Raw genomic sequence first — 12174 nt, 5'->3', positions numbered from 1 at the left:
AAAAGGTTGATAAGGATAAGGACAAGACTTTGAGTTGGCTGTGTGAACAGGGAGACGAGTTCATTGCAACAATCCCTGACATACATGGGGTCCAGGTGCTGATACGGCCCCTCGGGGGAAACCCAGCCGGGCTGGCAGGGCGTCACATTCGGATACATGCTCTGCAGTGAGAATGTCTGAGTGTGAACCCTGCATGTTCTTTTGTAGCCATAGGGACAGGGCTAAGGGGGGGGAGCATCTTGTAGATGACCTTTGCACAGGCGAAGGTGGGCGGTCTATAAACACTGCAGGAATCTCCAGGGCTGTCTGAAAGTGGTCTGCCTCCTTCCACAACTGGAAGTTGTGTGTGGTGAATTCATCCAAGGAAAACAATTTAATGAGATGTCATAGGAACAGGATTATGAATAAAAAATACCTTTTAAATTATAATTTCACATGTGGGTTAAGTTCGGGAGGTTGGTGGCTCAGAGAGTTGAAAAAATGCAAATTTGGAGTTTTTTTGAAAAAATGGTGAGGGTGCAGGAGGATTAACAGATTGTCCATTTTTAATTCCTAAGTGAAAATATCAAAAACTTACATAACATCTGTTTTTATTATAATTTCATAAAAGAACAAAGGTAATACAGTATCTCAAGAGCATCTAAAAATTCAATCAGTGGAGACTTATTAAATACTCTGTACATGGCCCTCGTTGTTGTCAGTTTTGTGGGTTAAATGAAAACTGTTTCACAATGGAAATGGTTTGTGGATGAAGCATTCGCCAAAGGGTTCTGCTGAGGAAGGAGAAAGTAAAAGATTAAACAGCCCAGGATAGAATGGGCTAGTCAGAATGCTCAAAGGCCCCTCTCCAATGAAACCCCACTCACAGGTAACTCCAGACATGCAACCCTGGATCCTATGGCTTACATCTGTGCTAGCAGGGAGCAGAACTATCTGTGGGCAACATGACGGCAGAGAAGGAGGCATGGAAGGGACCTAGAGAGGAGGGCAGCGCAGAGTCCAGGTCTAAGAATGGAAGGTTCTTCAGGCCTCAAGGGATGGGTAAAGGCAGAGAGATGGAAGCAGTAAAGTATAAAAAGGCTGAAGAGAGAGGAAGCCAGGGCAGGAGAGAAACACAGACCCACTTGTGAGGAGGTGGGAGAATTGGCAGGAAGGAAGCCTGGGTCACAGAACGCCAGGTCACTTGGGTGAGGGGTGAGGGTGGGAGCTGCAATGTTTTAATTTCCACCAGCTTTGGGTTTAGGGGGCTCCTCTGAGAGGCCCCCAGGGCAGGAACTAACCTTCCGCACACCTGTCCATCTCTTCTGAGTCCTGCAGCCAGGCTGCCACTTTGCTCTGCCCCGTTGTGCAGGTCGCAGGGAGGCTGTTACTGCATGGTAAAGGGGACTGCCATGGAAAACTGTTGGGCTGCATCTACAAGCAAAGAAACGAAGCGCATCATTTACACACATGAAGGTGGAATTCACGCATGCTAACAACACTCCATCAATGCTACCTCCATCATCCCATGAAGAACAGTGTTCAATAACATAATGGCCCACACTCACGAGGACCCAACAGTTCAGATACCCAGTCACTTGAAATTACTCAGAAAGTTATATTTAATACAGGATCCTCACTACAGTCTCCTTAGCTCCTGACTAAAGGTCTCTCCTCTCCAGAAGCTCTCTGTACCCTAATGATCAGCTGAAAATCTTGTTACCCTCGTGTGAGTCCTAAATTCACTACGTATCAGCAAACAGCCTTACTTAGACTGCTTCAAAAACATTCTGTAGATTACATAAAAGGCCTTCTTCTCAAGCTACCTATAGCTGATAGTGTTTCCATTGAAAGGATTTTTATGTGAAATAAATTTGAACAAAATACGTAGATACTAGTGTGTACAGTAAATAGCAAAAATACACAGAAATGTACATCCCAAGGGGCTGAAGAGATGTTAAAATGTCACATTTGACTCTAATACTCCCTTGCAACTGATTATGCCTCTTCTAAATTATTAAGAAATAAATAATGCACAGTTAGCAAACCCAGTCTTATTTATTACCCACACAGGGCCATAAACCAATTAATACTCCGGAGTCTCATAATTCGATACATGGAAGGCAAGAAAAGGGACAAAAGGCTCTTGGCTGCATTTTGATAAACGTAATGGAAATCTCTCAGGGAATCTGAGCTCCGAGCTGTGCCACTTGCAACTGGAGAAATGGATCTTTTGTGGAAACCAGAGCTGGAGAGTTTTCTTATTCCAGAGCAAACAGTGGGAGGAAGGATTTGGTTTCAGTTCACCAATCTCAGATATCACCCAAGTTATTTAATAAATAAGACAAGGGACAAAAAGAATGCATCTTTTATCAATGTTTTGTGCCAAAGATACCAGCAGAAGCTGGAAAAACCTAAGAATTAAAAATTAATGTTTTCTTTTTAAAGATCTGTTTGGGATAGAGTTCTCATTCAGTTTGGACTAACCCAGATTCATTCCACCCTGTGATGAAAACTCAGGAGGCCCAGAGAAATACAGGGAATTATCTTGGGGACCTCTGAGTTCCCAAATCCCAATCTCTGGCTCTTGGCTTGTTCTCCTTATTCCCAGAACTGGTTAGTATTTCAGTCAACCCTATTACTAGGAGAAAAGTAATCACACTGTCTTTAGCAAGAATGCAACCTCAGTGAAGTCACAGATCGGGACGCCTTGTGAAATACAATTAGTGGAATATAACTTATACACCAGTAAGTACTTTCCATCAAGTAACAAACACTGAGCATGGTAACATTCCACCAAGTTTGATAGGTTAGGTCTGGTGTTTCTCAATGAAGTTTCCCACTGCTACGCATGGAGGAAACTATGTAATCTAGGTATGACATAGACTCCTGTGGAAGCAAAAGAGAAGGCAGACTCTCCACTGAACCCACTCAGCTTCTCTGACCTGAGTCTGGGGTACCAAGCATAAAGCCACAGCACCCCTGTGCAATGCAACCCAATTATTGAGTCAAACACTGAAACAGTTGTTTCCCTGCCCGTTCTCCTAACCTTGACTTTCAGATAAGAAATACCTCCAGCTTTTCTGCAACACAGACCATGAACCTTATTACATCCCAAGGAACTGCAGTCTCTCTTGTCTGGCACTTGGGTTAATGAAAGGAGGTACTGACTTTGGAAACTGCTGTGTGGTCACATCCTGGGATGGCTATGTCACTTGTACACATACACACACAGTCTCTGTGACAGATTAGAGATGAACGGCTGTCATATACATAACGTACTTGCTCACAGAAACACGGCTGATACCAATGCACCTCTCCAGCTGAGGCTGGGGGGAACTGAGTAGCCTCTCTCCGTGTCACGTATACATCTTAGCTCAAAGCAATAAATAGGCTTCACTTTCAGAACTTTGGGGTCTCTTTATTACCACCCAAGAATTCCCAGATGCTGATTAAACCAATGTTTGCTCTACCTCCCCATATTCCTAAAAAGTCACACAAAAATGACGTGGTCCATTTCTGGAAACTCTCTTGGTGACTCACACGTCTAGCTCCTCTTCGTTTGTGATTAACTCTAGTGCCAATCTCACTTGTCTTCTGGGTGACAGCTTACAAAATCAAGCTTCTCTTCCTGGTGTTTTCAAAGGACATTTCTAAGCGATTTCCAGGCTGATTTCTTACAGCACAGTCATACCTTTCCATCCACAACAGAAACATTAGCAGCCGGGGAGGACTCTGCCGTCGAACTTGCAGGGAAGATGTGGAAACTCGCATCTCTGGGTGACCGCACGATTTCGTTCTGACGGTACAAGCGGTGATGGCGCAGTTTGGAGACCCAAGCATCAAACCAGTCCTGGGATTTCACCTGAAGCAGGGAGCAAGGAAAGACCGCTGCCGAAACCGTCTCCTGTCTGCCACTGGGGCAGGCAAATCGCATCCCCAGCTAATGCCAGATGCTGAAGACAAATTCACCTTCAAATGATAGATGTGCTCCTCCGTGTCAAGGTCTATTCTCCGAGCTTTCTTTTTAATCGACATGACAGACAGCCCGACATCTATGCTCCCGTGGACCTTCCCCTTTTGGATCTGAAATCAAAAGATGAGCGAATATGCTGGAAGGGTATGCGGGCTGGTGTGCTTCTGTTCTGAACTAAGGTGAGCTCAAGGGAAACTTTAAATCACTTGTCGGGGTGACTACGTTCTTTTTAATTAAGAGAAAATGGCTAAGGTCTAAGACCTAAGTTGGAGTTGTCATGACTTCACATCAATTTCAGCACACAACACTACTCATCTTCTTCTATTTTGGGCACAACTGGTAATGTCAGCTCTTCATAATTCCAGATTGCTTAGCTCCTAGATCCTCAACAAGGCGACGCCAATGATTCCCAAAATAACTAAAGTCAACTTTTGAACCGTGACCCAGGACACCCATGAATCAGCTGGATGGCAGCTGCTAGGGCAGAAGTGGGCAGCTGAGACCAGAGATCAGGGAGCAGCCAGCCCCTTCTTCTGGCTGTCCTCAGCTGACCACGGGCATAGTTGATTCCACGGCAGAGGGGCAGACAAAACTCGTTCTAAGCCCTTACTTGATTCCACGGCAGAGGGGCAGACAAAACTCGTTCTAAGCCCTTACTTGATTCCACGGCAGAGGGGCAGACAAAACTCGTTCTAAGCCCTTAGTTATTTCCCTGCACCACATGGGAGGAAGGGAGAGACGAGGAGATAACGCATGCAAAGTAATGCTTAGTAAGAAAAAGCAGTTTGGGATAATCTTAATGAGTGGAGGTTCTCAAGACAAAAAGATGAATGAAACACAAACTAAGTACAAGAGACCATTTTTTAAGAACTTTGATACAAACAAGGAGGGCTTTAAATCTCAAAAAGCAAAGAACATGGAATTTACTTCAAAGTGCCAAGAAAAAACACTTTCAGAATCTTCCCTCGAGGTGAGAAAGGGTGATATTATTAATGTGTCACTTTTAGGTTTAAACTTCTGCTTAAAAAAGTTAAATATTCATGCACTAGTTTGAGATCTTTATGCCATCTTGAGTATAAGCATAAAACATACCTTCTCTAGAACATGCAGAGTTGGTAGCTTGTTAAACAGTACAGGCACAGACATGCAGAAAGCTGGTAACTATGGACAGAGCTTGCACAGTTACAGTATTTACTCACTTCAAGCAGAATTCTAAATCAACCTGCAAAACATGTCCTTCGAGCTACTTACATCAAGTGGTGCCTTTGAATACTTTAACATTCCATTATCCAGGACAAAAAAGCGCTGCAAGAACCAAACACCCCTAGTTACTGTTTGTACTCTGAATTACACAAAGCATTCACAAGTGCAGGTTGCCGGTTGCTTGGCATTCAGCAGTTAAACATGTTTGATGACTTTGATACATGGATTCAGTGCATCTGGCCACAGTCAGTCACAGGAAGTGGGTCCAAGTTCTAGTAGAGTGCTTTTACACATGCTAGGGATGGAGTCCTTTCTCCATGGTTTGTCTTCACCAGGAGGAGGTCTGAGGACCTGCAACTTAGGCTTCCTAAATGAACTGTATTGGGACATTATAAAAGTGAGGAAAAAAACAACCTGGAGAGATCATGGCAATGCTGTAAAGATTTCTATACTATTCTACAGGGAAGTATTCCCCCAGGAGCTAAACTCCTGAATTTCCCATGGACACTTTCCAAAAACTCTCATGGCTGTTACAGAAGCCATTACACCAGATCCATTGCTAATAAATTACCTACAAGGCGTAAGTGACCTTGGCAATATGCATGTATTTTCTCCTTGGCAATATGCTTGTGTTCTACTATTAGTAAAAGAGATTAAATATTATTTCCAAGCTACATTAAGAATAAAAAGGGGGCTCCTCCCTAGCTGGTAGTTGATGGTTACAAGGGAAGGGGGAGAATTACTTTTTCCTTGGGGATATGGCTATTGGTAGGTTGTCCATGCTCCATGGAATGGCTGCAGTGAATGCACATGGGCAACACTAAGTGGGCCCAGTGAAATATACATATATTAAAACAAAAAGGGACAAAGTTGGTAAGAGGATGTGCTGAGGTGCTTTGGGGGGGAAATGGGGTGCTCTGGGGGGAACTGGGTAGGAAATGAATGGATATGATCAAAATACAATGCATACATGTGTGAAATTCTCAAAAAATAAATAAAAAATGTTTTTTTAAATGAAAGAATTAAAAAGGATGGTGGGTAGGCAATCGTCTGCCCTGAGGTCTGCCTGGTACAGTATGAGTGGATTTGCCATTTTTTAACTGCAAACACTGAAGGACTCTCTAATGTTGGTTTCCTTTCTGTGGGCCATTCAGAAAAAGTCAAAGAGCCCTCAGGAGCCAGTCACATTGCGGGCCCCTTTTCCAGCTCGCACACGTAGGACATCCTTCTGTTGCTGGAATCTCCTCTGCTGGGACATTTTTATGGGATGCATGAACACACAGCTGCTGAGACAGCAAAATGCCAGGTCCCAAAAGTCACCCTGCCTAGAACCCACAAAGGACCACTGTAATCCCTTTGTTTGGGGTTCTTGAAAACAACAGGTACCTGCCAGAATAAAAAAGTTCCACACTAAAAAAAAAACAAAAAACAAAAAACATTCAATTGCCTATAACTTGGACATTCAAATGGGCTGATGCTTAATCAATACTTAGTGGTGTTAGGGAGAGGAGAAAAGGCTCTGGGGGATGCTCTCTCAGTCTTCATGCAAAATACTCAAACACGCAGTCCAGAAGGAGTCCGGAAAGATGTCAGTCCACAGCCATTTTGCTGAGTCAGGAATCAGAACGTTAAACTGAACCTAGAAATTCATTTTTTTTTTTTTTAATGTGGTTTTGGCCTGTTTTCCCAATTTCAAGTTTCTATTAAAGAAGTCTAGCCAGGAATAAGTTACAGGATGTCACAGGAAAAAGCTAAATAAGACTACCAGTGAGGAGACAGATAAAAGCCGATGGAAGGCAGAGGCAGGTCTAGAAGGAATCACTTGTTGGCCAAATTCAAGTTCAAAGAATGGTGAACGGAGGAGGGAAGTCCTTGGTATTGGGGTGTATTATGGGCTGGAGGGAGATAGTCTCTGACAAGGGAAAGCTGTGTGAGATGGAAGCCCCTCTGGCTGGCTTTTCATGCTACTCTAGAGACAGGTGGGGATGTCATCTCTCCTCTGCCCATTTCTTTAAGGAAATTGTCATCCATACCTCTCTGCTTTGAGCCAGCTGGTGGCTGGCTCAAGTGTTTGACCCGTCTACTCTGAGATGAAATCCATCAGCAGAGGTGCTGAATGTATGAAGCTGCTCTTGCAGTGAGGTGACAGTCACCAAGACGCCTAACCAAAGAGGGTTCTACAGAGAACCCGAGAGCTTTCTCCCCAGTGCCACGGAATTCATTTTCTCTTCTCCTCCTCTCCCCTCCCCTCCTTGAGTCTTCTGTCTCCCCTTTCTCTCCTCTCCTCTCTGGGTTTTTGTTTGCTGGTTTTGTTTGTTTTCAAGGTTTCAAACTCACAAGCTCCAGTGACCTTTGTTTCCCTCTTAATAATGACTAAGATCTCTAGATGATGCTCTCAGCTTCAATCTGATTGGGCAGTTACCTTGTGCCAGCCCTTTAAAGGCCATTTTCTTTTCTTCAGCATAAATCCCTCATGCCTGTCTGGTTTCTGGACATTGGTTTGGCCTATTTTCAGCCCTTCTATAATTTCCCAGCTGTCAGCTTCCTGAGAGAAAAGAAAAACAAATCATTTACGTTCTGTGCTTAATGATACACATTTATGGAGACTCCTCTGCAGAAAGTCACCTGTGATACCGCCCTCGACCCAACAATAGATGAGTGACATGCTGGAGCTAACTGTAGCATCAAAACAAGTCACACACTTTCAAGTGAAGCTCCTATGAGTTTCCCAGGTAAACCGGAGGCATGCAGACTTCAGGAGAGGTGCATCAGCAACACTCTGTTTGCTTGGAAGTAGAAAGGAATTTTGACTTCCTGTACTCAGAATGTTTAAGGTACATTTCCCGCCTGATGATCCTGGGCCACAGAGGGGCTGTAAAGTTTTAAAATTGGACATCTGATGACAAATGTCCAGTCAGTGTGTAGAGCAGGCTTTCTGTGTGGAAATGGGAAGGCTGCAGGGGTCCAGTGTGGAACATAACCTGCTGTAAACACTGAGCAGTGCTGTGGTCCTCCTCCTTCCCACGGCAGCCCTGTGCATCTCCAAGTATGCATCAATGCTTCCCTCACCAGCACATATCAAGAAGTCCAGGCTTCCCAAGAGGCATGTTCCCCTGGGAGCCCACAGAGACAGCGCAGCTACAAGGCTAAGAATCTGACTCCTAGATCCCTGGAAAAGCATATGCTTAGCATACGCAAAGGCCCTAGGTTCAATCTCTCCAACAGCAAGAATAAAACCCCAAAGTAAACAAATTAAAATGAAAAGCACGTTGGCTCTAGAGTCTCACTCTTCCCTTCCTGTTAGATAGCAGACTCAGTTTCTTCCCTCATTAGACATGTTTTGTTCATATATGGTACTAGTTTTTTTTAAAAGCATTATCAGCATTTACAGATGATCACAGATGTTCTAGGTGATCACAGATCTAGCAATAGTCTTTATTTTTTCCATTCATTCATTCATTCATTCATTCATTTATTCATGTATCTTGATCCAATTCATTTCCCCATCCCTTCACATCTGCCCTCTACCCCTGCACACACTCCCAAATAAAACAAAATTTAAGAGTAAAAAGGAAATAAAATACAGAAAAACTTAAAAATCTCATCATGGATGCTGCAGTGTGACACAGTGAGTCGTGACGGGAACCCCTTTGTCTATATATCTTTACTTCCACGTATTCATTGCAAAGAGTCATTGGTCTAGTTCAGGGCCTCTACTACCCTATGGATGCTGGGCTCTAGGGTTCCTCCTGGACATCCTGTTGTTGCCCTGTGTTGTGGAGATCCTGCAGCTTTGGATCTGCAGGTCAGATCCCTTCACGCACTCCAGCAGATCATGGATGGGGTGGATGATGGGTCGGGCCAAGTCATATCCTTGGGTCTGGGCCTGGGCAGCTGTAGGGTTGGTCCCTCAGATGTGAGATGGGGATAGCTCTCTCTTGCTTACATCTTCGGGGCTGGCTCACCCACACCTGCGCTAACACGGTTGGCTCTATTGTGCTGTCCTGGAGAGGTGCAGGGCCTGCTCTCCCCAAGTGCTGCAGCTTGGTGGGGATCAGGGAGAGCTCTCCCGCTCTTATGATTACAGGGTCAGGTGTAGATAGGTGAAACGGGGGATGGCAGCTCCCCCTCCCACCCCCCCGCCCATGCTGCCACCATACAGGTGGGTAATGGGGACAACTCTCCCATGCTCACAACTTTGGGGCTGACTCGTCCACACCTCTGCTAACAGGGTTGGCTCTTTGTGCTGCCCTGGCATGGTACGGGGGCTGCTCTCCTGAGTGTTGCAGCTAGTGGGAGTCAGGGGCAGCTCTCCCATACTTATGACCACAGGGCCAGCTCTCCCATACTTATGACCACAAGGCCAGCTCTCCCATACTTATGACCACAGGGCCAGCTCTCCCATACTTATGACCACAGGGCCAGCTCTCCCATACTTATGACCACAGGGCCAGCTCTCCCATACTTATGACCACAGGGCCAGCTCTCCCATACTTATGACCACAGGGCCAGCTCTCCCATACTTATGACCACAGGGCCAGCTCTCCCATACTTATGACCACAGGGCCAGCTCTCCCACTTGTCCCAGGCCATGCCACCACAAGACAGATGAGAAATGGGGACAACTCTCCCATGCCCACACCTCCACTAACAGGGTTGGCTCTATTGTGCTGACCTAGTGTGATGCACAGCCAGCTCTCCCAGGTGTTAGTAACATTCTTACCATCCCTGATTCTAGAGTGTTCCCAGAACTACCATATGTCTTTTTAACAAAGAAAAGTTTCTTACTTCCCTTACAAAACTTTGTGCAGGGAAGGAAAAATCTCTGGTCTCAGTGTAACCAACTCTGCAGCCTCAGCTTCAGAGGGGTGGATGCTCTATGCACAGATCAGGACAGGCCTTTGGAAATGGCCCACCCCCAGCTGATCTGGAAGCTGCCTTCTGAAAAGACTTTTACCTTAGATCCCTACATAAGGGCAGAGCGTAAATGGTTAGAGCGCTGTATCTCAGGCTAGACCAAATCCGCAACTGTGAGGCTCTGACAGTCTTGGGAAAAGAGGTGCCATTATGGGGCACAGATATGCGACGTGGTATGGGTGAAGAGGGCCGTGTTCACCATCTCTTTCTCCCCTTCCTCATCCTAGAGACCGCTTGCTTTGGGGCCAAGTCTAATCTATGCTAAATCAAAACATGTATGTCCAGGGTGGAATTTTCTCAAAAGTTTTATCAGGAGATAAAACACAGAGAACAGTCCTGTCTCTGAAAAGCCTACAACCAGCACCAAGCCTGCATCTCACCTAAACCCAACCCCACAGCTGCCTCACCCCACCTCAGGAAGGAGCCTAAAAGCATTGCCATTTCCTCACATGCACAATCACTGCTGAGGAATGAGCTATATATCATGACTTGTGGATGTCTATCTGGCAACACTGTGCATTCTTTCAACGGTATGCAACAGTTCAAGATGTGGGTTTCTGCTTGAAGATAATTCTGCCAGTAACTGTGATTGATCTGAGTTGCATGTGGTGGCGCACACCTTTAAAAATCCCAGCACTCAGGAGGCAGAGGCAAGTGGATCTCTGTGAGTTCCAGGCCAGTCAGGGCTACATAGAGAGACCCTGTCTCAAAACAATACAACACATAATGCTGTAATTAATCTGTGACTTAGATATAAAAATGTTTTTGATGAGGCAGCTTCGGGTTGTGTAGCACATCATGTTTTTTGGCTGACATAAGCAGAGGTAGAACTATCCCATGACTCCAGGTACCACGTGGAGGCTCTGGAGTCCTCTTTCTTAATACTGGGCTGCAACTCAAGACTAGAACCCTACTTATGAACAGTGTGAAGACATAGAAAGTCGTAAATTCTGACAGAAACCATCAAGGACCCCTGGCTTCCTGCTCTCATCGGAACAGTAACATTCCATAAAAATGATGGACATAATCAAGGAATTAGAAATAAGAGCAACTTCCCCTGTGTGTAAATATAGTCACTGGACTTCTGTCCTTAGTAAATATGTGAGCTGTATTTGAAGACATTTCTATCTACAGCCTATTTAAAAGGGTAGCAGCCCCTCCCTTGACCGTCCTTCTGTCTGATGAAGAGTCAATCTCTCTATGACATAAAATGGAAACATTTAGTAACAAGTACAATTCTATCCCCTTACTAACTAAAGTCAAGTGTAACACGAACTCATCTCTTTGTAGCCACCGCTCCTGATTTCTGTTAGAGTGGTTTTCTTTCCTTCTTGGGAGAGCTGGACTAGAGAGTGGTAAAGAGGTAAGTAAAACAGAACAGACAGACCCCAAATGAAGTTCCTTTCCTACATGAAATGCTGAGGCTCTGAGCTGGCAGTGCTGTTTATTCAAGCACAATGTTCCCGAGTCCAGCAAAAGAACAGAAAAGACTTCTAATCCAGTTCTAACAATCAGATAAGCTGACAAAGAGGCAAAGTATAGAAGCAGAGCACAATAGCCCCACCTATTTCAATTATAAATGCTGCGGATGATAAGGTTACAAATAAAATATGCAGGAAAGGAAACAACTCCTTTCCACACAAGACAGAACCTTCCGAATTCTGTTTTCCACAATGCCGAAATTTCTCTTTCTCACTTAGTGAATTAGGTACATTGTAAGAAAATTAAAATAATCTTCTAAAAATCAAATAGTGTATTTTTCCTGAACTTTCCATTATTATTTATTTTAAGCTCGAGTCTCCACTCTTCCCAAGTCTAATTAAAACAGAACTAGAAACAAGAGCCCTAAGATGATCATGTCAGTACCTGACCAACCTCAGCACTCTTAATTGCTGAGCCATCTCCCCAGCCCCCTCTAAATTAGTTTAGTAATTCTTTCCTTTCCATGAACTAGAGGTCTACTCTTGCCTGACGGAATAAATGTTGTAACTTGTAATGCCTTCAAATTATAAGAAGTACAAGACAGTCTATGGTTGGGGTGGGATAAGTAAAAATGTCTCAAGAGCTGAAAACATCAAAGATTTTAAATAAATCCTGAG

General features: G+C 44.5%; 1 protein-coding gene across 11 annotated transcripts in view; it reads right to left on the bottom strand.

Moving 5' to 3' along the window:
- Positions 1-12174, bottom strand: part of Osbpl6 (oxysterol binding protein like 6) — a 199385-nt gene that overhangs the window by 52261 nt on the left and 134950 nt on the right. For all 11 annotated transcript variants that reach the window (XM_052725740.1, XM_052725739.1, XM_052725743.1 and 8 more), the window contains 5 exons: positions 7581-7703; positions 5207-5260; positions 3952-4065; positions 3674-3844; positions 1281-1413 (listed from right to left, as the gene is read on the bottom strand). In XM_052725740.1, the coding sequence (XP_052581700.1) occupies positions 1281-1413; positions 3674-3844; positions 3952-4065; positions 5207-5260; positions 7581-7703 (595 nt within the window). The remainder of the gene's footprint in view (positions 1-1280; positions 1414-3673; positions 3845-3951; positions 4066-5206; positions 5261-7580; positions 7704-12174) is intronic.

The sequence above is a fragment of the Peromyscus californicus genome, unplaced genomic scaffold (assembly GCF_007827085.1).
Source record: "Peromyscus californicus insignis strain IS unplaced genomic scaffold, ASM782708v3 Scaffold_7__1_contigs__length_154581171, whole genome shotgun sequence".
Classification (NCBI taxonomy): Eukaryota; Metazoa; Chordata; class Mammalia; order Rodentia; family Cricetidae; genus Peromyscus; species Peromyscus californicus.
The sequence above is the reverse complement of the archived record's forward strand: the minus strand, read 5'-3'. Positions and strand labels throughout refer to the sequence as shown.